A 25062-nucleotide genomic window follows, 5' to 3' on the forward strand; every position below is an offset into this window, starting at 1 on the left:
GAGTATGTAATAGCCCACATTCCGAACGCTCTTCGTCCCTACAATACCCTCCAATCCCTTTTTGAGCAACTGTATTAAAACATTTTTTTACTCGTGCTTTTTCTTTAGTTTTCCAAACTCGTGCGTTCTATTTCCCAACTGTCAAAATAATGTCCACTAAAAAGAAAAAACCAACCACGAAGTTTTTACAAAAATAAATCATTGAAGTTTTTTTCATTCATGCAAATATTGCTAAAAAGAAGCTCCTAATTTGTTACAATGTCAGATTTAATGATTTTATTCAATGAATTAGGTTAGGTTTCATTTTATTTCATCTCATTAAATTTCATTTTCATTTCATATCAATAAAAATAATCTACTGAAAACTTGGCCGTTTGGGCATAGTTCCCTTTGCCTACCCAGAATGGGTGAATAAAACAAAAAAAACAATCTCTGTTTGTATTCTTTTACGGTTGGCGCCATTTTTCAAACATTTTAGTTAGCTGAGTTAGTTGAGTTTTTATTATTCTATTAAATTGCTTCATTTTTCGCAACTATCAAAAATAGTTGTTCAGTGAACGTGCGGAACTGTCATTAGAACTTGTTCCAACTGTCAACCCTCACCTTCGGCTGCGCCTCGGCTTGGGTAGACATTTGTCGGAACTCTTTGCAATGACAGGCTTTCCGCACTCGTAATTAAATATACTATAATGCTCTAATACTATGTCTCTTGTCTCTAATACTAATGTGTTATAGAATATATAGTCAAATTACTATTTTAAACAAGTGTCGCCACAAAAGTGTGAAATTAGCATGTAAAATTTTGGTATGGTTAACTGTTAACGATTAACTTTAACTTGCGTTAAATTTTCGAGAATTTAACGCTTTAACGATTAACGAAGTTAATTTTTTAATTAACGAATTAACGATTAACGAAGTTAACTTTTCGATTAACTGTGCCCACCTGTGCTTACTAGTATTATAAATGCGAATGTTTAGAATCTAAACCTTAGATGGATGGATATTTGTTTGAAGGTATCTCCGGAACGACTCATCGGATCTTGATGAAATTTAATTAAATTAAATTAACATTGTGTTCCTCTATAGATCGACAATTTTTTTAAGGTGTTTTAATTTTTTAGTAATGCAAGTTACAACTTTTATATAAAAGATTTTTAGAATTGGTATGGAAAAAATTTTAATCTCTTTTGCAGGCAGCACTTTCGAAATTGCTATATCAAAGGCCAGAAAATATTAATTAAAAATTAATGCTATATCAACATAGTGCATAGTGCAACACTTTACAACATACCAACATTTTACCAACAACCATCACAATCACAATATCTTTTTGGCGCTGGAAGGCACCGGCCACCGGCACCAACATTGGTAATCCAATCTCCAATCCAAGATCGGTTCATTGGTTGGCTGCACTGCGAGTGCTAATGCCCGCTAGGTCACGAGTGCGCTAGCGAATTGTGTGTTCAAATTGCTGTGAATTTAAACAGAGATTAGTAAATTTGTGTCATCGAATTACGTACAGGTGAGTGGCGTAAATTTTTGTAATTATTGTAATTAGTCTAGAATAACATTATAGTGCCCTTACGTGTTGAATGAATAATAAAAAAGTTGCATTGCCGGCCGCGCGAAATCGTGAAATTTTTACAAACAGGTTTGCTTTGATGCTTTTGTTTTTTATTTTCAAGTTTTTGATTTTAGTCCATCATTGTTTGCTTAACTTATTATAAATGCGTCTTGTGAATCCGGTCACGAATAATAAATCTATATTTGCTACGTTTCATACCACAGTTAATATATAAAAATTACATTTATAATTTTATTGCTATTTAAATTATTTCAGTTTATTTATGCCATAAATTAATATGCATTAGGTAGGTAGTTTTAGTTTTTGTTAACTTTATTGAGATACAATATTATGTAGTAAACTTTAAAACTAGTTAATCAAGGTGTAGTGTACGTCTTACGGATATATTTTTACGTTATTGCACAGCAGCACATAACGTTGTCTTTATTCACACAATATTGTTGTGACAAAGATAGACAATTTAATATACAATACGGAATGTTCCTAAAAATCAAATTAGATAAATTTAAATTCGTTGTCTGTCATTGTACCTATTTTGTCGTATATTATTCAAGAAGGTAAGTTCGATTTGACCAAGTGCCTGTTTTGTTTTTTGTAAATAAGTATTTAAACTTAATTTGCCACAAGCTATAGCTTCAAAAGGGTGCATAAATAGACAAAACAAAAAAAATATACAGCCTAAGTTACTCGTTTATATAACTTATTTTCGATAAAAAAAAATAAAATGAATTCAGGATTCAATTGTTTGTATTCGTAACAATCAATTCTCCTAATTATTATTATTTATACATTAAATGAAATATTTTACTCCAGATATAGTTTTACGTTTGTTTGAAATTCTCGCAACTATGGCGCCTTGTTCAAACTCGTTTTGTGACTCCACTTGACCGACATTCTTGATAAAAGTGAATCCTGCTGAAAAAACATGCTTAAATACGGTTATTAAAACAATCTTACATATTACGGTTATAGACCTTAAAAATAAATGTACAAAAATTATATTGTTATTACAGTATTTTGAAGTTGTATGAGAGAGACGAATGTTGAGTTAACCTAAACGTTTTTCTTATTAAGTTGTCGTTAAAAAGACATACAGACTTTTAGGGATAAGATAAGATAATATTGACTTGCGTAATTAAATAATTAGTTAACAGTTTATCGATGTTATGTTTAGGTAAAGATAATTTCGATCGGCTCTATGAGTTGACGTTAAAAGCATTAAAGTCCAAAAAAATCTTCTATCCCTTTATTAAGATGATAAGGATAGCTGCTTTTTATTTGTTTCGGCATGTATGGGTGCGTATGGGATAATTCATGAAGTCTATAATATGACCTTGACATCGTCCGACGCCTAGGTCATTGCACCATCTACACTGTAGTTTTGTTCGCGAGTCACTATCACGCATTCATGCAACATTTTCCAACAGTAGGGGGCAACAATAAAAATTGACGCTCGGATAGTACTGCTGGTACAGCGGCTAACCTACCAATAGATAGTCGTATGTTCAATTAATTCTACGGACGAAATACATTACACACAAAAAAAAATCTTTTTTGTACAATTGTTTTCTTAAGTTTAAATATTATGTTATAATATTTTAAGTATATAAAAACAGGCGAATATTTGATGAGATCCGCCATTGAAATGTGATTGCTACATACTACAAATAAGATTAATATTATATGACTTCAACCGGGCCCACAAGAGTTGGAAAATGTGCTAATATTGCCATATGTATTGCACGGATTTGAAAAAACCTACTAGACTATGACCTATCTCGGAGCCAAATTTCATCTAAATCCATATATTGAAATAACCTGTAATATCCATTCATCTAAACTTTTGCATTTATAAAGTTATTAAGAAGAAAGATAAAGTAAGTGTTTCATTGAATTATTTAATAATCATACATATTTCGAATGTATCATGAGATGATGATCATGAGAAATAATATGGATGTCATTTTATGTATTTGCATGTCATGTCATGTAACTTACCTTCTTATGTTGAACAATAAAAAAGCAGATTTCGCTTAAGTATAATCAAAACATACAGACTGTTGAGTGAAGAATTATCTACCCCATCTCTTTTGCAGACAAGGAGTTTGCGTTCTGCCAAAGAGGTGGCATACTGGCCACCAAGACCTTTGCTTTTTGTAAAAGAAAAAGATAGGTGAAAAAATAGTAGAAGAATAGCGCGCGGGAAGTTGACAACAGAATGTAGTAATTATTTGAATTTTATGGAATTTTAGTGTAAATTTTTAATTTATACACAGACAGTAAATGTGGCAATTAGAAACCATACTGTCTGATAACATTTTCGTATTAATTTTATTTGTTTTTTTTTATATTTTCGCAATAGTATTTATTCATCAATTTATCTATACTTCTATACTAATATTATAAAGAAGAAAAATAAATGTTTGTTTGCATTGAATAGGCTCCGAAAGTATTGCACCGATTTGAAAACCAATATGTACGTTAATCAATGAAAAATATTTGCCGGAGTGTCTACACTTTAATGCAATCGTTTATATCGTATGCGTTATACCAATCCAATATTATCTTTCGATCATATTATACATACAGGACGAATGTAGGGCCCTTTAAGTTAAATTTGTAGCATTCAGCATTCCTCCCACGTTTGTCGGCTAGAGGAATTATATTAGTCCAGACTAGACGTCCTTGAAACACAGACACGTCAGTTTTTTTACTATGTCGTCTTTAACTTAATATCACTGTCGAAACACATGTATTAAAACATAGTGTTCTCTTTCTTTTTTCAAGGATAATAAGAGGGCTGGTTAGGTTAGAACTCCTTTACCTATTTATAACTTATTTTTGAAGTCGTATTTTTGTATAGTCTGTACCAATATGAATGCGCAGACTGTTGTTCCCACTGTGACGTCATCGCGGTGATAAATCGCCGGCAGTAACGCAGAGCGATCTCCGCCGCATTTACTTATCTCAAGGTCTGCCTCTCCACAAATAGTAAGTTCACTTTCGTACCATTCTTATGCGTGTTAACTTTGAATGACATTAAGGCACAAAAATATAGTGTAAACGGAACGCAGGTTTGCTTATGCGTAGTGAACCTATCTGAAAAACTTGATTTTGGTTTCGGTTAGTTTTCTTATTATGTGACTGGAAAAATTTGACAGAGTTACGAAACTTTGAAATAACTTTATAGAAATTGCTTACAAAGAGCCGAACGTTTGAAACAAAGTGTCCGTATGACTTGAAGGACTATGGTAGTAGGAAAATTTTCCACGTTCCCCAAGTTATTGGACCAGTAGAATCTCATGATGCAAAATTATTTGTTTTATTACCGTATCAGTTATTCTAAAATTGTAAATATATAAAAAGGCTGACTTATTCAATGTTGCTATGATTCATGTAAATGACGAAATGCTAAGTTTTTGTATTAAATGTAGTTAAATACACGTCATCATCTTCCTGGCTTTATCCCACTCACGTAGGTTCGCTGCACGAGGTTATAAAAACATTAAAGTTTTGCCTTTTTTGTAGTTACATACACTTGACAAATCAAATAAGTTACATTGTTTTTGATACACTCTCCGCCATATTATTTTGGGATCCATGGTTTCAACGTAAATAATTATAATTTTTAAATTAAATTAACTATTAATTTATATCTGTCTTAATTTGAAAGTAAATTAAAAAATTAAGATTTTTTTAGATTTCGTTTGTCTGTTGTTTTTTTTCGCAGTTTAATTTAACGAAAATAATATTGAAAATTCTATTTTGTAAAAATAGCTATATTAACGATCTGTTTATTTGACTATTAGTACTTTTTAAATTTTCTTCTGCTATAAACAGTATTGTTGTTATAATATGTTCAATAGTTATATAACATGTTGTATATGTACTGTGTTAATCTATTCCCCATTTTCCTGTTAAGTATTGGTTATTAAAACAAGACTATATATTTTTCCTGTTAGTCGTGTTTATAACTTTTGCAACCAAACAATTGTATTACAATACTTAAATAAGTTTAACTAAAAACTTAGTCTTGTTAAACAAAAGTTAAACGATAAACGTCTTGATGCATATCATAAAAGTTGGGTCTTGCAACATTGGTTTGGTATAAATATACAAATGTTTGTTATTGGCAATTGGTATTGGTGAAAGAAATTTATCTTGCTTGTTATTGGCTTAATTGAATTGCAACTAAGTACTCGTCCACTTAGTTCAACCGACGACATAGTTCGTACGGTGGGTAGTCGTTGGATGCGGGAGGCGGAGGACCGCGTACAGTGGAAGGCATTGGGATAGGACTATGCCCAGCTGTGGGCAGATAAAGTCTGTTGATGATGATGATCTATATCCAGAGCTAACACGACTTTCCACTTTTCATCATCATTAGAATAGGCAGTATAACAATACTGATTAAATTAATAATAACCGTGTGAATAACTTATATTTACATAACGTCTCTGTGAAAAATGTGTGACAGTGAACTGGACTTGAAATATGCAAAACAAATTTACCTGTCTACATAACTCTTGTATCAAAGATATTTATGAAGTCAAGCAGCACTGAGCCAGCGTGGTTGACTATGGCCGAGTCACCCCTAACTTAGGGTAGACTCCGAGCCTCTCAGTGGGGACGTATAGTGAGCTGATGATAACGTTAACGATAATAAGTTTAGACTTCTATTAGGGGTATTATTACTTAATTATGTTTAAATACTTTTGACCACGAATCTGTCCGCGCGGAGTTTAAAAAAAAAATAGCCTATGTAATAGCCTTCCAGACTATGTTCTACATCTGTGCCAAATTTCATCAAGTTCCATTCAGTCGGTCTGAATATACCTTCAAACAAAGATCCATCCATCCAAACATTCGCATTTATAATATTATCTAGCCGATGTGTTGTCTAGATTTAATGTAAATATTTTACCCGCTAAGAAATTGGCTAAGTGTCAAGGAGGTATCGATCGTGCGTGCCCTCGACAAGGTGAAGCCTCTCAGGCCCTCAACCTTGCTTCCTTCAAAGGACGAATGTACTCGCCTTGCCCTTACTGTTGCATCTCACCCGCCATGACTCACACTAACCACCGCGTAAATAAAATTGTACAGTCGAGGACGTTTATTTCCTACCCACATATGTACGAAATCATCAGTTCAAACAAAATTAATTCATTGAATCGATACATACATATGTGAGTCATTGATTTTCATATCGACTTTACCAACGTGACTACCCTTGAATACTATGCTCTTTGAATATTTTAGTTGGATATTGTATACATTTTACCTCACATATTGTAATAAACCTTCGTAGTTAGTGTTAATGTTTCCGTCAAGTAAAAACCGTTACTTAGAAGAGGCGTCTAAAGTTTGTTAATCACTTTGATGATAGCGATAAAGCATTCAATATTATCAATTAAACTCTTTATATAGTGCAGTATATATTTAGTTTCATTCGCCAGACTTCATCCAGAATCAGTTACAAAACAAACATATATTTATAGCATAGTTTCTATTAATATAAACCGATAACAATACAACGGAAGTCGTTGACTTTGCTTTAGTTTATTAATTAGCAATTTCACAAAATAACGTTAAGGATTCCTAACTAATATATTAAGTAATATTAAACAATAATACCACCCACACAACAAATCACGAACCTTCTTTTTCAGTCCATGATGTTCCATATAAGTCATCTGTGCCAATTGACATTACAAAATTAGCGCCAAAAATCGAATCCGGGTCAACGGAATGTTTTTAACTAAGGATTCATATAGAAATGTATTAGCAGGAATGATGCTAAACATACTGACAACTGACAAGACAAGTCAGTAATTTGAGTCACGGGCCATACCGCCTTCCTCCGATTGTTTTTAAATATGGTAACACGCAACCATTGTCAGCCACTCCTGACGTGCAACACCACTCGTAAAAACAACGCTTTATTGAAGAATGGACGGCTCAAGGTGGACATGCATTGCACAACAGGTTCTCGTAGACCTTAAAATTTATTTTTGTGCTATAAAAATAATGTTACTAGCGAAATTTTTGCAGGCTAATTTTTTTTTCTTTATATTGTAATAATAAAATTAAATGCTATGCGGTTGGTAGAACCTCGGCTTTAGATAAATATTGTAGACACGAACATAAAGTTTGCAATTTAGTATTAAATTTAAGTATATAAAAATTAATAATAATAATATAAAACTTTTTATTGCCATAGAAATTAACAAATTTTTAAAACAAAATTTACAAGTCCTACTACAAAGTAGCATAGCGTGGTTATACAAACCGTTAATTAAACACAATAAAGTAGAAGATATTGGGCACAGTTATTATAGAACACAATTTAAACAAATAATTAACCGTAGGTTTCTGAGACCAAATTCTCTGTATAACACATATCGTCATCCCTGACATTATCTTTGACAAAACAGAGATAACGGCGATTTTGTTTCTAGAAATCCACCGTAAGTAAGCGGTATTCATGGAGGCGTGTCCTTCACGAATTTTTACACAGATAAAGTTTATGTTAAACAAAACACTATGTGAAGTCATACGTTTGATTTTTTTATTTTACTTAGAAAATTACAGTTACAGCACTTAAATGTAATTTTACTAATATTATAAATGCGAATGTTTAGATAGATGGACGTTTGTTTGAAGGTATCTCCAGAACGGCTGCATTAATCTCACGTTATCTGGTATAGATCATGCGCGAACGAAATCACATTCGACAGCTAGATTTCTTTATACATTTGCGACTCATATTTACTTAGACTAAAAAAAAAAATAAACTAACCTAGCCTTTAAATAGTGGAAGTAATTTGTATTATTGAAATGCAACAATTCCGCTTTGAAAGCGTTATACACTTTCCATTTCTTTAGTTTGAGTCAGTCGAACGTTGGTTCGAGACGACGTTACTATATCGTATACTCTTATATTTACCATAAGACATCCACATACAAGTGTGTTTCGGTCTGGTATGACTCAGCGTCAAACCATTCCACTTTGGCGACTGTCATAATTAATATGCTCCCATCTGGTCGTCATTAAGAGACGTTCACTGACTTGCAGATAAAACAGTACACACTTTCTCGTAAACAATGCATTGAGTGTTCCCAGGACGTAAGTAATAAAAGCTTACAATAATTTATGTCTCACAGTATCCAGTGAAAGTATAGAAGCGATCGCACTCAAAATTACCATTTTATTGTTACTAAAATATTTAATTTTAGAGTCATTCTCCATTTCTTTGTATAAACTCGAAAGTAATACACGGACAGTTTTACACATTAATTGACCACCTCGTTGGCCATTGGCGTACCGGACCACTTTCTTTGATTTGTAATTTTGTGTATTCTGTACCGTATAACATCTGGTTGCCGTAAAAAAAAAATCTTTTTTAGTCGACTTAACACCAAATGCTACGATATATTTGGTAAAAAAATCACATTATTTGGATCAATTTAAAAACTTGATTAATAGTGGATTTCTGAAATCCATTTAAATAATATTATCTCTGTTTTGTGAAAAATAATGACAGGGATGACAATATAGAGAGAATATATATACATATATAGAGATTTAGGTCTCAGAAACCAACGGAAATTCCTGCCTTGATATTTTATTTCTAGGATATCTTGAATGTATGACCACTACAAAACTATATTGTACATTAAACATACAAGGCTAGCATTTTTATTTGCACATTTCTTTTACAAGGACGGATGTCTTCGCCGGTGTACTTAGATAATAGCACGATATGCGATTGTTCTACGAACATATTGTGACGACAGATATGTCTAGTGACGTTTGAATGACGTCATACTCCACAGAGTAACTAAAACTTCTATGTTTCCTTTTAAAGTTGTTATATGGTCTATGTTGATTTATGCAAGTAGAAAACTAATCAATTAACATTTAGACTACAAATACTATAACTAATATGATATGGATTACTGTAAAAAAATATAATTCATATACAAAATTTAAAACATATTGACCCTTTTAATAAATCAGACTGTTTTTATGTGGTGTAAACAGGAAAGAAGCGTTTGTTTTGTTATATAATAGTGCAATTGTAAAATAATTTGACTACTAGAGATACTACTAGTATATACAGTGAAGAAAGGGAAGCTGGAATATTTAGACCATATAAAGAAAAACAGAATATATGAACAGCTCATCGTCTAAGATTCAGGGAAGGCGATGTGTTGGACGAAGAAGGATTTCCTGGCTAAAAAACCTACGCCAGTGGTTCGGAAAAAGCACCAGTACGTTGTTCAGAGCCGCGTTTTCAAGAATGAAGATTCCCTTGATGATCGTCGACCTTCGCGTGGAGATGGCACCGTAAGAAGAAGAAGAAGAAAATAATTTTATGTGGCATTGAAAATGTGGATTTAAAAATCGATTGGACTACCTGAATTTTCCTCACAAGGTTGTATTTAGTACATAAAGAAAATTGGTCTTTACCTAAAGATTAAAAAGCTGTATCAATACTGAATTTTCTAAAAACTTTCAGAGACCCATTTAAAATTTAAACTTTATTTTTGACTGTAAAGATAAGGATAAAGGAAAGGCGGTAATATTTTTAGTTTCATAAACATCTTATGTTTCCCCAAATACAGGAGAACGTAAACCGTATCGTATTAAAGCATTTATCTTATTAATACGTAATCGTAACGAGAACTCGGATTAGAAACATGATAGAGTTAGCGTGAGCGGGGAAGCCTGTCAACAGGGATGAACAACCCTTTATATTGTAGCAATTGAGATACACTTCTGACAAGTAGATTTGTACGTTACAAATACGTTGTTTTACAGCAAACTAGCTGTCACCCGCGATTCCGTCCGCGTGAAATTATAAAATAACTTAGTAGACTAGAAACTAACTTAGAAAGTAGACTATGTGTTCTTCCAGACTGTATTCTTCATCTGTGCCAAATGTCATCAAGATCCGTTGATCGGTTCCGGAGATAACTTCTTATAAACATCCATCCATCTAAAATTTCGCATTTATAATATTAGTTAGATAAAGGGACAGTTAATGTAAATTAATATGAAATTATAATTCTTTTCCTTAAAAAGGTTGCTGACCTCTGGTATTTGGCGACTTATTGCTACTAAGACAATAGGCAAGACAATATCACATAAAAAACCTAAGTTGTAACATCGCTCCATCGTATTTTATTAAGTCTCGAAATTACTTATAAGTGAGATAATAAATAGACAACTATTGGTTACACTTTAAACCTCGTAGTGGAAGTTTCAGCCGGTTTTCACCAATAACTTTGGCGGCCAATGATCCGTTCCGCTCATGTTTTATGTATGATTACATTTAAAAAAAACTTTTACATTCTCAAGTTTATTGAGAGTGTGAAGCGAGATTGCGATCTGCGAGGAATTTCCCGCACTCTCTCTGACCCATTAGGTATTGTAAGTGTAGTAATTTATCTTTTCTATATATATCCAGACAGAATGTCCAAATATTGCCTATGTGTTGTAATTTGTAATGCGTAAATTTGCTTTTATTAAAAGAAACGAAAGTATAAATGTTGCTGTTCTAGTTTATATTAGTAACAGTTATTGAAATATTATGCAGGGATCTACACTTTGTAACACAACAGTGGTAGAGCAAGCAACTGTTGCACGAATGGGCCATTTCACCCGGTGCAATACAACGACCACACAAAAGTCAGGCGTGAAGTGGAAGCAATTCCGTGTTTAATCTGATGAGTGTATGCCGTAGACATACTTTGAATCCGCTTCTCTTTCCTTTTAAAAAAAGATGGGAAGGATAGATGGATTTGGCGGAGAGGGGAAGCATAGTAGGAAAATATCTTTTTTTTCTGCGTCACTCCCTCTGTCGGTTAAAGGTAGACAACGCAAATACGAATGTCTATGGGCAGTGGTTACGTCACTGTTTTAACGGATTCAAGTGGCCGCTTAATAGACTGTCACTTTATACACAAAAAATTATAAAAACTAGTTATCATAAGTGAAATATCGTAAAAATATAAAGCCACACATCTACTAGATTGAATAAAAAATCGAAGTGCAAAAAATGCGAAATCAGTCAGCTTTTGAACAAATATTTTAATTTAAAAGAAACATAATACGTTGAATTCCATTCGCAGTATGTAAGCGGTGAAAGTAATTTTAACATCAACAGATCGCGGTCTGTGAATTATTATTTAAACATTTATCATAGCATTAAGAAATTATAATAAAAACCCAATCTCTTGCATCTCACTGACTGACAGATACCAAAGTTACTAAGGCCCCTCGTACACAAGGTTACGCAAATCGTCGAAACCCAGCGATTTCAGTCGTTAAGCTAAGCTCGACTTATGCATTAAATATCGTAGAGTATTTCAAAGGGGCACAACGTCGCGTGCGTAAGCGTCGCCGACATTTTGTTTTTCCTCACCAAAGCCAGTCACTCGCTACTTAAAAAAAAGTCGTTGCATTTTTAAGATGGCGAAGCAAATTTTGTATTGATTTGCCTGCTGACCGAATAAACGTCGACGATTCAACTTAGTGTGGTTGGAGCGCGGTAACGCGATAATAGTCACGCCGGTATACAATATTAGTTTCGAATAACGTTTCGTTATGTACGAAGAGCAAAGGCATAAAAGCACTGTCGTATTATTGTCAATACTTGTTGCATACTTTCTTGTAGAATGTGTTACGATTCTTCATTTACTTTTAAATTACTAATTTTTGGTAATCATTTTTATATACAAAACTTAATAAGTATTTGAACTGCAACATAAATCGTGGTATACGAAGTGCATGTAAAGGAAGAATTGAAATAATAATTACCTTTATCATTGTAATACGCTCAAAGTTTACTCGTTCTTAATTACTTGTTGATAATACATTTTTTCTTCTTCTGATAACTTATAATTACCGAGTAAATATAATAATAAAGTCATTATCTATATATGTCGTGATAATATTGCAGCAGATTTATTGTGGACACATATAATGGGGGTGAAAGGTACAACAGAGGTTAAGGTACATTTCCAACACAACACATCAAGAACCTTCCTTTAGTCTTCAGAAGATAATTTTCGTTGTATTTTATCCAATTTCTCTTTGAACTAATACACAGTACTCGTGATGTGGCAAGTATCTTGAGTCAGATGACGTCAGTCTTGCAATCCACCGTGTCACCCAGATAGCGATAAACAAACGGACAGAGCGCCTTCACCGATATCTGATAACATTTCTCTCAACACAACATCGCGCAAAAACTGAGAAATTCGCTGAAAAGTCTGTAAAGATAATATAAAAATACATAACAAGTGCTTAGCAAACTTTGCGAAGCACTACAGCAATACACACAGTGCATATGAAATCTTTTGGAATGGAATGGAAAGCGAAATCGACTTTACATGTGTATGATAAACATTTTTAATTCTGAAAATTTCTTCTCTAAAACGATCGACAAAAGGTTGAGAACCTCTGCGCCAGCGATCGGAAACATTACGATAAGTGAAATGCATATATCTTATTTACATTTATCGTTAACTCACTTGTTTAACGGAATTTCATTTAAATTAAGGTGAGATACGAAACCGGTCGACGCGGCCCAAAAGGTGTCGACAACTCCACTGTGGTTGCTAGTGAAAGTATATGCAAGTGACGATGTAAATATCCGGACACTTGCAGTGAAACTGAATAAAATTCGCACTCGTTCGTAGTCTGGAATGTTGCCTTGATCATTATGAACTTTTGAAGAGTTTTATTCTGAAGATGAGTGACCGGGGGTTCCTTACACCAAAATCTCTGTTAAAACATACCGTCATCCCTGTCATTATCTTTGAAAACAGATATAACAATATGTTTTAAACGGAAATTTCGGTCTCAGAAACCCACGGTGAGTGCAGTTAACTTAAATGTCCCGGAAATTTTAAATTCAAATATTAAGATAAGGATGATTATATAAAATAGAGTCGAACCTGGATAAGCGACACACCTTTATAAGCGAGAGTCATTGGTCAAGTCCCGGTGGACTACCTCCATAAGTGAGAGACGGGTTAGGGAGAAACCTCTGTAAGCGAGAAAAATATCGCGATCCCAGGACTCTCACTTATCCAGATTCGACTCTAATTACACTAAGTAGAAGATGTACTGGAATACTGGTACTGGAATGAAAGTTATCGAAGGTTTAACGATGTCTGATGAGAGTTTAATGATATTTGTTGTCGACCACCCAACTGTCCGACTGTTACGTCATTAACTAATAACCATTAATGTATAAATAATATAGAACAAAGGAAGTTACATTGTAGCCGTATCAATGTAAGACTACATATATAGGATAATTTTAAAAGGAAATATTGTAAAACAAAGTAACCCTTTGACGTTTTTGTTATGATTTGAGAGTTGTAGCATCCGCAAAATGAAATAAATTTTAAGGAGTCAGAATAAAATATGCGATGTACTATTACTCCCCATTCGCCCCTCATGAGTAGTGTGAAATCTAATATTTCAACCAAATAAGTAATAATGTTTATAACTTTTTCAAACAGGATCGAAAATCTTATATATAAAATTCTCGTGTCACAATGTTCGTTACCGTAGGTACTCCTCCGAAAGGGCTTGACCGATTCTCATGAAATTTTGTGAGCATATTCAGTAGGTCTGAGAATGGGCTACTATATATTTTTCATACCCTTATAAAGTTTTATTAACTGCGCGCGGACGGAGTCGCGGGCGACACCTAGTATTTTTATAAAAATCTTCGATGTTTTCGTTAATTTAATAATATAGTCGTAATGGATAATGTCTTCTACATTCTATTTGTTGAACTTTCACTCGATAAATTGATATGTTTTATGTTTGCAGTATAAACTCGGAGAAATGATAGCGGCGGTGAATGACTTTTTAGATGACCTGCGGTGAGTGAGTGACTCAATGCTGCGCCTTGATAGCACTAACTGCAAAGCTTACTTTAACTAACACTAAATAATAAGTATCGTACAACTAACTAAAAAATTTATGAAAACCAAACTGCTTTGCCAAACGCTTATGATTTATTAACAACTTCATTAGCGGTTTTAACTTGGGCGAAATTTCTAGTGCCATCTTTTTTACCATGCTTTTGGAGGGGTTATGTGAGACTGTGTAATTCGTATCAGTCCTACGCCCTGGTCGGTCGTCCAAGCGCGTCCTACCGTAACACCGGCCCTTAACACGTTCAGTGCTGACTTATCCTACTAGTGTCAAGGAAGTCAATTTTGTGTTTATACTCAGTTAGCCATGATTTATTTGACTGTATAATTAGGATATTCCGGTAACTTCGATCACGTCCATTTCAGTTTGTAGTAAACAAAAAAATATATATCTTTGTATTTAAAAAAAAAATCACTTGAACATTTGTGTGGCCAATTAATAATGAATCTATTGGTAAGAATCAAGTTTTTAAATTTATAACACGACTACTTATAATATTAGTGACTTTAATAGTAATAATAAATAGTCGTGACGTTCGTAATAATATAGTACTATTATTCATCTATTGTATGTATAATTCGCGCCATTAGTAGGCCCGTGGAGCGCTAAACATCCTCCCAATTCGGCAGACATCGCTCAAATATGTAGATTACATTTGACAAACATTTGACAATGGCACATTGAAGGTTGTACCTCCGGGCGCCTATTGTCTAATATTTGCTCAATTATTTTTAATCTATGTGCGTGTGTCTGTCTTAACGCTATGTACAGAAATAGAAATTTAACATTATTTTGTAAAAAATTTATACAATATTTTGGCCAAAGTATAGTCAATATTTTCGACTACAGATCATATAGCAGAATGGCATTTAATAAATTTGAAGAAATTAATATTATAAAATATTTAAATTTAAAACGCGATCGTTGTAATCATGTACAACTCTTATCGTACTAGAAACAAATAGTAAAATTACGATTAGCTTGTATTGTAAGTACTAAAGTTGGTTTACACTGCCGTAATACAAGAACGAAGGTAATAATTTGTTGTGTTTTTACAAAGATAAAAAGAGATGACAATATGTTTTACAGTTTTGACAGTGGATTCCCAGACTTTAAATTCTTTCAAGAGATTAGGATTTCAAATAATCATTACAGGAAGTAACAATAATGTTAACGTAATGATAAGCGAATTCTTTAATCGTTAATATTTAATGATTGTTCCTATCAATTCTACAAACATTATCAATTCCTTAGTGTCGGCGTCGCGCCAAAATTAGTAATCGCCTTACTCATTTGCGGTCAAAACTGACAGCGTGAATCAGTCTGACACATTGTCATAGAATGTGTGTTGTCAACATACAGTGTGTCCCAATAGCCATAGAATATTGGTACTAGCAAAAAAATACTAATATTATAATGCGAATATTTGGATGGATGTTTGTTAGTCAGTATCTCCGGAACGGCCTATGGATCTTGATGAAATATGGTAGAAATGTAGAACATAGTATGGAAAAACACATAGGCATATTTTTTAATTTTTCTTTAAATTCTCCGCGGATGAAATCGCGGGTGACAGCTATAATATATAAATACATCTTTGTGTAAAAAGTTAATCAGGCTTAACTAATATATTCGACAGAAATCTTATCACGATAGTATCTAAAGCGACATCTAAGACAGTTTGCTTATGAATGACACAAGTTCGTACGTAACATGCGTCGTCATGTCTTAAATTCATTATGTAAGAGATACGCGGCCCACCTTGAACCTGCTCTCATTTACCTTACTATTGTTTACTTATGATGATATAGTTTTCAAATTACTAAGTAGGCCCATAGAAAAAAAACGGTTACAATTTCGCGTGGTGTAAATTAACTTCCAATGACGTCATAATGATATGAAAAAAGAGGCCTATACTATGACGAGTAGTCAAACTAACACTACATAATATGTCACGATCTAAAAACGTGGTAATTGATCATGTTTACATAAGAACGGAGAACAATTTGTTATACATATTACTAAAGCATGGACGGTGTAGTGTTGGTGTTGTTTTTAATTTAAAAATTAAATTCGGTAGTGCTGTGTTTTTATGGCTAGAAATCTAGAAGAATTGATTATTTTGAAAAGAACTGCACTCAGATATCTTCTAGCTAGAGAATCTCGTCTCTTAACTTTAGGGAAGAAGCCGGTTAATAAGAAGATATCAAATTTCGTGCGGAATCATGAGAGCAATGTGTGGACAGATTTTTTGGACACTTTCAATGAAGATCTGACAAGAAATTTAAATGTATACCAATTAAAATTCAAAGATGGCGCCAGACGACGCTGTTCGCAGAGAAAGTGTCTACAATCTAACTGTGTCGATGTTTTTAGTTATAAAAAAACACGATTTCGGTAAGAATATGATTTTCTACATTAATAAATTTTGATGAAAATAAATAATACTTGCTTTATGGGTGCATTTATTATACATTTAAGCGTTAATAAAAAGCTTGAATAACATTACACGTAAATTCTCAGACAATAACACTAAAATAGTTTAGGGCAACTAGTAGTAATAAATGCTTTGGCGGCGGGGGAGACCGGCGAGTGAACAAAACAACTAAATTGGTATTCAGTTCGCAACAACACCAGATCAAGTTCAATACAAGTAAAGTACGCGACTAGTGCACTTCGCATTTACGACAGTATTTACTGCCTAAACACGCTTACAAAATAATTATCTGTGTTTTGTAATTGTGCTTTGGGCAGTGGAAACCTACGATTAGTTTGGCATGTAGGTACTGTACACACAATGCGGTATTTCACACTGCTTACATCATATTTCTAATATGTTGCTGTTTTGTGGACATATACAATTGATGAGAATGTCCACAAATTTTATTTAATAGTTTAATATCACAAACAAAATAGTTTAAACTTACAAAATTAGAATTATATTTTGAAAAAAAAATATGGGATTCAAAAACTATGTTACGTCTAATTTCAGACTAAAATGTTTGAAGCTATTCGTAAGTGTTTATAAAAACACCGATACTACGATTTTTTTATTACTACAATCAACATCTTCACATGTGAAAATGATAACGTAAAAAATGGATTGAAAAAAATATTTTCAACTGATAAGTCATCGTGAAGTACAAATGAGATACGCTATCTTGTAATACAAGTGAACACTAGAACTGCTATTCTGTCCGTCTGTCGCAACAAGTTTTAACAACAATGTTGATACATTTTCACAATACAATATTATTATTATTACAACTAGCAAATAAATACCATAAATCTTACTTCTTACTATATTAATATTATAAATACGAATGTTTAGATGGATGTTTGTTTGAAGGTATCTCCGGAACTTCTCAACGGATCTTGATGAAATTAGACACAGATGTGAGAACTTAGTCTGGTAGAATACATAGGCTACTTATTAAGTTTGTTTTTAATTCCGTGCAAACGAAGTCGCGGGCACAGCTAGTATCTTATAAAGTTGGATTTATTTGGATTTAATATTACGTAATTAAACGTATTTTTTTCATATATCAATGTTATTTTTAACACAAATAAAATTTATATGTGTTGTTGCGAAACATCTTATATCAGGTAATCTTATCGTAGTGATATGTGTGTGGCACTCGAGGCCTGTAGTTTGTCTCTAAGTGTATCGGTTCCCTGACGTGGTACAGTGGTACTGGGATTAGGCAGTGTATCGGTAAGTCACTAGTACATATCCCACTTTTTGAACATCCAAAGATCAATGTTTTCAAACAGTTTTATTGAAAACTGTTTATTACTTGAAACTAAATTGTACGTTAAATAATGAAAGTTAATTAATTGATAATAATTAAAATTAACTAAAATAAAGGTATTAATATTTATCTAGGCTGTTATATTTAACTTCGTATTGTCGTGTTACAAGTTAACATAAATAAAGGATCTAAAAAAACACGTAAACCGTAACAATTAACGTAATTTTTTATTTAATAAACCGACGTTGACATAGCTTACTTTTACACAATATTGAACTTTGTGTATAACTTATATAACTAACTAACTTAAATAAGTTCAATTTTAAATTACCTTGGACGTTAACCACAATTTTTAGAAAACTGCAATTTGGCACAAAACATGTCTACGTGCTTCCTTTTCCCAGTTACCATATATCAAATGAGAGGAGAAATATAAAAATGTAAGGAGAATTTAAGCATTGACCTAAAACGCCAACTTACATAACATTTTGGCACAAGATACGTATTTTATTAGCCAAGAGAATGTGCTTTTCAGTTTCCTGTTACTTAAACTTATTCGGGATTTAAAAACTTGATAACTTTAAAAAGATATATGTAGATAAATATTTATAGATAAGTATAGAGATATAAAATGATAGTTACGGTATTTTCTAGGCCTAGTTATTGACAAGAGTTGTCATTAAATTCCCAGAATTATACGTTTTTTTATGTATTATCATATTAAGTATATTATATACTAACATTACAATAATCTGCTGTGAAATTGTATCGAGGATAATATTTATTCCAACTAAAAGTTTCTGATTTATACTAGTTGACGCCGGCGATTCCGTCCGCGCGAAGTTAAAAAAACATAAGAAGCCTATACCTCCTCCAGATCTACATCTATGCCAAATTTCATCCAGATCCATCGAAACGTTCTGAAGATACCTTCAAACAAACATCCATCAATGTATTCAAACATACGCATTTATAATATGCAACGCTGCAACAGTTTACTAAGTCATCACTAAGGGCCTCTCGTAACGATAAATTAACGATCCTTAGGTGTAGGAGATAATTGTAATTTATCGATACTTAAAGCTGCAGTAACTATGAGTAGATCTCGTTGCAGTATTGTGTTGTATAGTTTCTGGAATCAATACGCGACGCGTTACGCAAGCCGCTTATCGTAATTTCACGCCATATTTATTAATATGCACACACCATTGAACTGAACTGCAACAATCTGTAGAAAGCCTTCGAAACTATATTTTAACACAAACACAAGTAATGAACATAAAATTGTTGTTAGAAAATGTTTTGGTATTAAACATATGGCTCAGTTAAGTAACCATACAAATCTGAATGCAGCATTCGACGTCGTAAAGTCTTGAGTATGTTGCCTTCGACAAAGTATGACAGTGCTAAGAATACAGGCTTTGCTTCTGCGGTGATGAAAATGTGCTGGGGACTTAAAACTTTTATAGTCTTAACCAGAGCTGGGCATTAACTCGTTAATTCGTTAATCGTTAATTAACGAAGTTAACATTTTGCTTAACGGATTAACTTTTAAGTTAACTTCAAAAAGTGTTAACGCTTTTGTTAACTTCCGTTAAACTCAACTTCCGTTAATAAAAGTCCGTTAATCGTTAAATTAGAAACTTGGAGACGTGCTGTCATTTTGTTTAAATTAGGTGCCACGCCACGCTCGCGACTGTCGGCGACTCGAATGGTGAACCAACGAGTTGATAATTGATATATGTGAAGTTCGGGTGCAAGTGTGATGCATCAGAGCGTCCGGGAAAGACGTGACCAACAGGACAAAATCAAAAGAAGATTCGAGATAGTATATTTCATAACGAGTCTATAAAATCACGAGTATGTAATAGCCCACATTCCGAACGCTCTTCGTCCCTGCAATACGCCACTTTTAATTATTATTATTATTTTCTTATTATTAATTATTATTTTATTAAATTTCATTTTCATTTCAATAAAAATAATCTACCGAAGACTTCGCTGTTTGGGCATAGTTCCCCTTGCCTACCCAGAATGGGTGAAGAAAACAAAAAAAATCTCTATTTGTATTCTTTTACGGTTGGCGCCATTTTCCAAACATTTTAGTTAGTTGAGTTTATTGTGTTTTTATTATTATATTAAATTGCTTCATTTTTTCGCAACTGTATTAAAAATAGTTGTTTAGTACACGTGCGGAACTGTCATTACAACTTGTGCCAACTGTCAACCCTCACCTTCGGCTGCGCTTCGGCTCGGGTAGACATTTGTCGGAACACTTTGCAATGACAGGCTTTCCGCACTCGTAATGAAATATACTATAATGCATTCATACTTGTCTCCAATACTAATGTCTTATAGAATTAAGATTAATTTTTATATTAATAAAAAATAATTTTAAAATTACAAAAATTAATGTTCATAATTAAAATAAACAAATTAATATTTTAAACAAGTGTCACCACCATAAGTGTTAAAGTAGTATGGATAATTTTGGTATGGTTAACTGTTAACGATTAACTTTAACTTGCGTTAAATTTTCGAGAATTTAACGCTTTAACGATTAACGAAGTTAAATTTTTAATTAACGAATTAACGATTAACGAAGTTAACATTTCGATTAACTGTGCCCACCTGTGGTCTTAACACATCGTGACGCATCTGCATTTTGTCTTTTCGTTACGTATAACTATAAATAGCTTGTTCTAATACGTAATATTTCCACATAATACTGTTAAGTCGATGATAAACTCGTCATAACTTGTGTTTGTTATGTTCCAGTGGCGGCAGAATGAGTGAGGCACCAATAGTAAGGGTGGCGCAGGGAGCGCTGCAGGGTCGCATCGCTAACGCGCCCTCAGGCAAGGCCTACTACAGCTTCCAGGGAATCCCCTACGCGAAACCACCCCTAGGCTCGCTAAGGTTTAAAGTAAGACTATCTAAACATTATCTATGTAAACGTTATCTTATGTCTATCATAATTATTGGTTAATCCTATGAATATTAGAATGTATTTATTATAGGTATATTTTCTTACTGAATGGCTTTTGAACAAAACATGAATATGTAGTATTGTAGAAAAAGTTTGGATAAATTTTAATATGACCTGTAAAAAGTAATAATTACCGATTCGTTTAGTTTATGTCTAGTCTATGTCTTCGTAATTTGATATAACACTCGTATTATAGTTAGGTATATGAATATTAGAATGTACATAAAGTAATTAGATTGTGTGTATGTCTCAAGACGCGACCAAATAGAACTTGTAAGATATACAGGGATAGCATAGTAAAAATGTTTGATATGATGCTGCGAGTTGTGGTCGCTTTATCATCGGCATTGCGGTATTAAGTTGTTTACAGACACGCCGCCGCTATCTCACTTTACACAAACTTACCAGGATATTGCGGCTACAATTGTTAGAGATAGCAAATTTCATACATAGTTTATTTTAGGATTTTCCAAACTCTATTTATGAGCATGTCAATCTCAAGTCGTCATAAATCTTGTAAAAAGAAGCACAATTACTTTAAAGGAATTGAATATAGAAAGATCGCCAGAACTGGTGTCGTGGATTTTATAATTGTCACAAATAAGAACCAAAGTTACCTGATATAATTATGTACACTTACACGTTGCAGGCTCCGCAGCCCCCGGAGCCTTGGGAGGATGTGCGCGACGCCACCGCGGAGGGCAATGTGAGCGCGCAGCTGGACCGCATGGCCGGCCACCAGTACCTCGGCGACGAGAACTGCCTCTTCCTCAACGTGTACACGCCGCGCCTCGAGGGACCGCCCCTGCCCGTCATGGTCTTCATACACGGCGGCGGATTCTCCTTCGGCTCCGGCAACACCTCCCTGTACGGCCCCGACTACTTGGTAGAGAAGGACGTCGTCGTGGTCACCATCAACTACAGGCTGGGCCCGCTCGGCTTCCTCTGCCTGCACACGGCGGAGGTGCCCGGCAACGCCGGCCTCAAGGACATGGCGCAGGCGCTGCGCTGGCTCCGGGACAACGTTCAAGGCTTCGGCGGCGACCCCGCGAACCTGACCGTGTTCGGCGAGAGCGCGGGCGGAGTCGCCACCTCGCTGCTCACCGCCAGCCCCCTCACTAAGAACCTGATAGACAAGGCCGTCATCCAGTCGGGCACCGCCCTCCACAGCTGGGCCTTCCAGAGCGACCCGCTGCACAACGCGCGGCAGCTGGCGCGCTCGCTCGGCTGCGACGCGGAGGACGTCGACGGCATCCTCGAGTTCTTGACCACGACGCCCGTCAAGGACCTCGTGGAGATCGCCTCGCAGGACGTCGAAAAGGAATTCATGCAGAAACGTGCGACAAAGTTCGGGCCGGTCGTGGAGCGAGAGTTCCCGGGCGTGGAGGCGGCGCTCACGGAGCCCTTCATCGATCTTCTGACGTCGGGGCGCGTGGCGCAGGTGCCCGTCATGATCGGCAGCACGGCGCTGGAGTTCACGGAGGGGGGCGCGGAGGAGCTGCAGGAGTGTCTGCCGGCCGAGCTGGGGCTGGCGCGCGACGGGCCCGAGGCGGTCGCGGCCGCACAGCGCCTGCAGCAGCTCTACCTGAGCGGGAACTCTCGCCTCGGCCGCGCACAGCTGCTCTCCGACCTCCTCATCAACGTGGACACGCACAGATACGTGCAGTACCTCGTGAAGGCGACCAACCGACCTATATACTACTACAGATTCGATTACGTCGGCGAACTCAACGTGTCGAAGAAATTGTTCCCCAATCTGGAGGAGGAGCTGCAAGGGGCGCTGCACGAGGACGAGCTGGGCTACTTGTTCACGATGGAGCTGCTGCGGGACGTGGAGCCCACGCCGCAGGATATCAAGATGCGAGAGAGGATGGTCAGACTCTGGACGAATTTCGCAAAAGTCGGGTGAGTTTGAGTTGTAATGTTTGAAAGTTAAGCCTCATATTTTGGTTGTCGCGATCCCATTACACAACAGTTACATCTGTAATATTGACACTATCACTTTGTTACACTGATGCAAGTAAGCACTTAAATAATATAACTTTCTCTGTGTAAAGCAACAATCTATTGTAACCAATAATTGTAGACAATAAATTCAAACGAGTGAATAATATTTATTTATCATGATAATATTGTTTGCAGCAACCCCACACCGGACGAGAGCCACTACCTGACGGTTCGATGGCAGCCGGTGTCTGAGGGCGCGGGCGAGGGCCTGCCCTGTCTACGCCTCGCCTCCGAGCTGACGCTGCTCGACGGCCCCGACGACAAGATGGCCTTCTGGGACGACCTCTACAGCAAGCACTTCAAGATCTGGAACCTGCCCGACCAGACGACCACCTCGCCCTCCACCATAGAGATCGTCAGCTACGTGCAGCATCAGCACTCCGGCTCTATCGTCCTAGAGGAGACCACCGAGACCCTCGTGCAGACCGCGCACGAGACGCAGCAACAAGAACAGACCACCCCCGAGCCTGAAGTTCTCCCCGAACCTTCCGTACCGGAGCTCCCCACCGCGCCGGAGCCCGCGCCCGAGCCCCAGTCGGAGCCTGCCGCGGCGAAGACCGTCGTGGACGCGCCGGAGCCCGCGCCTCTCAATGGTGTAAAGGAGAGTCAAGTGAACGGCACACACGACAAGAAGCCCAGGACCTCCAATGAAATCAAAATGGTGCAGAACAGCAACGGCCACCCCAAGGACGTCATCCGCGCCAACGACCCTCCGGAGGACGACCTGCCCAAGAACATAGGCGTTAACAAATTCGTCAACTTCTTCGAGTCGCTCGGCGGAAAGAAGTGAGTCGTCTGGTCGCTCCACGCGTACTATTTAGTCGTAACAGTATTTATAAAAACATTCCTTTTAAATATTAAGTCGTATTGTTGTAAATTTCGGCAAAAAAAAATGTTTTCGTTGTAAATGAACGGTTCTAGTTGTCAACATCACAAATCTAAGATAATATGTAAAAAAAAAATATATAAATATCGATTGTAATTAAAAAATGTAATCAGAGTGCGTGACTAAATTAGTTAATTAAATTGTAAAAAAAAAGAAAATTGTGATGTTTAAGTGCCTTATTATTTTATTGCAATTATTATTATTTTATGCTATAATTATTAATAGACATTCGATTATTTTACTGATGACGGAAATATGTTTAACGATCAAAGATTTAAATACATTAGATATTTCTTACACAAAATTCTTTTCTTTGTCCTCAGCTTGATGTATTTAAATCTTAGATAGTTTGATTGTTTGCGGGCGAATGTACACAAGTCACATTTGTAACAGCCGCTGCGAGCCAACCTACACACTTGTAATTAATTCAAACTTATAACTGCTTAGTCTATAATGAGTATATGTGTATTTTTATATTATTATAATGAATAAATAAATCCTGTAAAATATTTAAGATATGTTTTATTTTTTCCTGATCTACTTAGCTTAACATGGTTTAAATTTAACTAGCGATAGTCCGCGAATTCGTTTGCGTGGAATTAAAAAAATGACGGGAGTAACCAACACACAAGCTACCTTCCTGAAGTTGGTCAGAAATTTCGGAGATTACCAGGAAAACACAGCAGACAGACAGACAAGATAAAAAATCAATTAATGGATTTTTGTTATTAGCAACCAAACTTTCAATTTAATTAATTGTAATACATTAATATGAATGGGGAATGAGAAGAAAGGGAAAAAATTATTAAAATTGAATCTCGTTCTTTAAGAGCGTCGGTGGCTCAGGAGTTACACACTTGACTTCCAATCTGCAGGTTC

The 25062-nt window shown here is 35.3% G+C and overlaps 1 protein-coding gene across 3 annotated transcripts; it reads left to right on the top strand.

Annotated features, from left to right (window-relative positions):
• Nucleotides 1–1313: 1313 nt before the first annotated feature.
• Nucleotides 1314–24255, top strand: LOC106716171 (juvenile hormone esterase). 3 transcript variants are annotated; one of them, XM_014509634.2, is made up of 5 exons: nucleotides 1314–1522; nucleotides 14442–14494; nucleotides 21080–21227; nucleotides 21940–23195; nucleotides 23433–24255. In XM_014509634.2, the coding sequence occupies exons 2-5, from the start codon at nucleotides 14457–14459 to the stop codon at nucleotides 24085–24087; spliced, it is 2097 nt and encodes a 698-aa protein (XP_014365120.2). In that variant the 5' UTR covers nucleotides 1314–1522; nucleotides 14442–14456; the 3' UTR covers nucleotides 24088–24255. The 3 variants fall into 3 exon arrangements, with proteins under 3 accessions (XP_014365120.2, XP_014365132.2, XP_014365124.2); XM_014509646.2 differs by lacking the exon at nucleotides 14442–14494; XM_014509638.2 differs by lacking the exons at nucleotides 1314–1522; nucleotides 14442–14494 and adding an exon at nucleotides 18211–18264.
• The last annotated feature ends 807 nt before the right edge of the window (nucleotides 24256–25062 follow it).

Source organism: Papilio machaon, chromosome 19 (genome assembly GCF_912999745.1).
Source record: "Papilio machaon chromosome 19, ilPapMach1.1, whole genome shotgun sequence".
NCBI lineage: Eukaryota > Metazoa > Arthropoda > Insecta > Lepidoptera > Papilionidae > Papilio > Papilio machaon.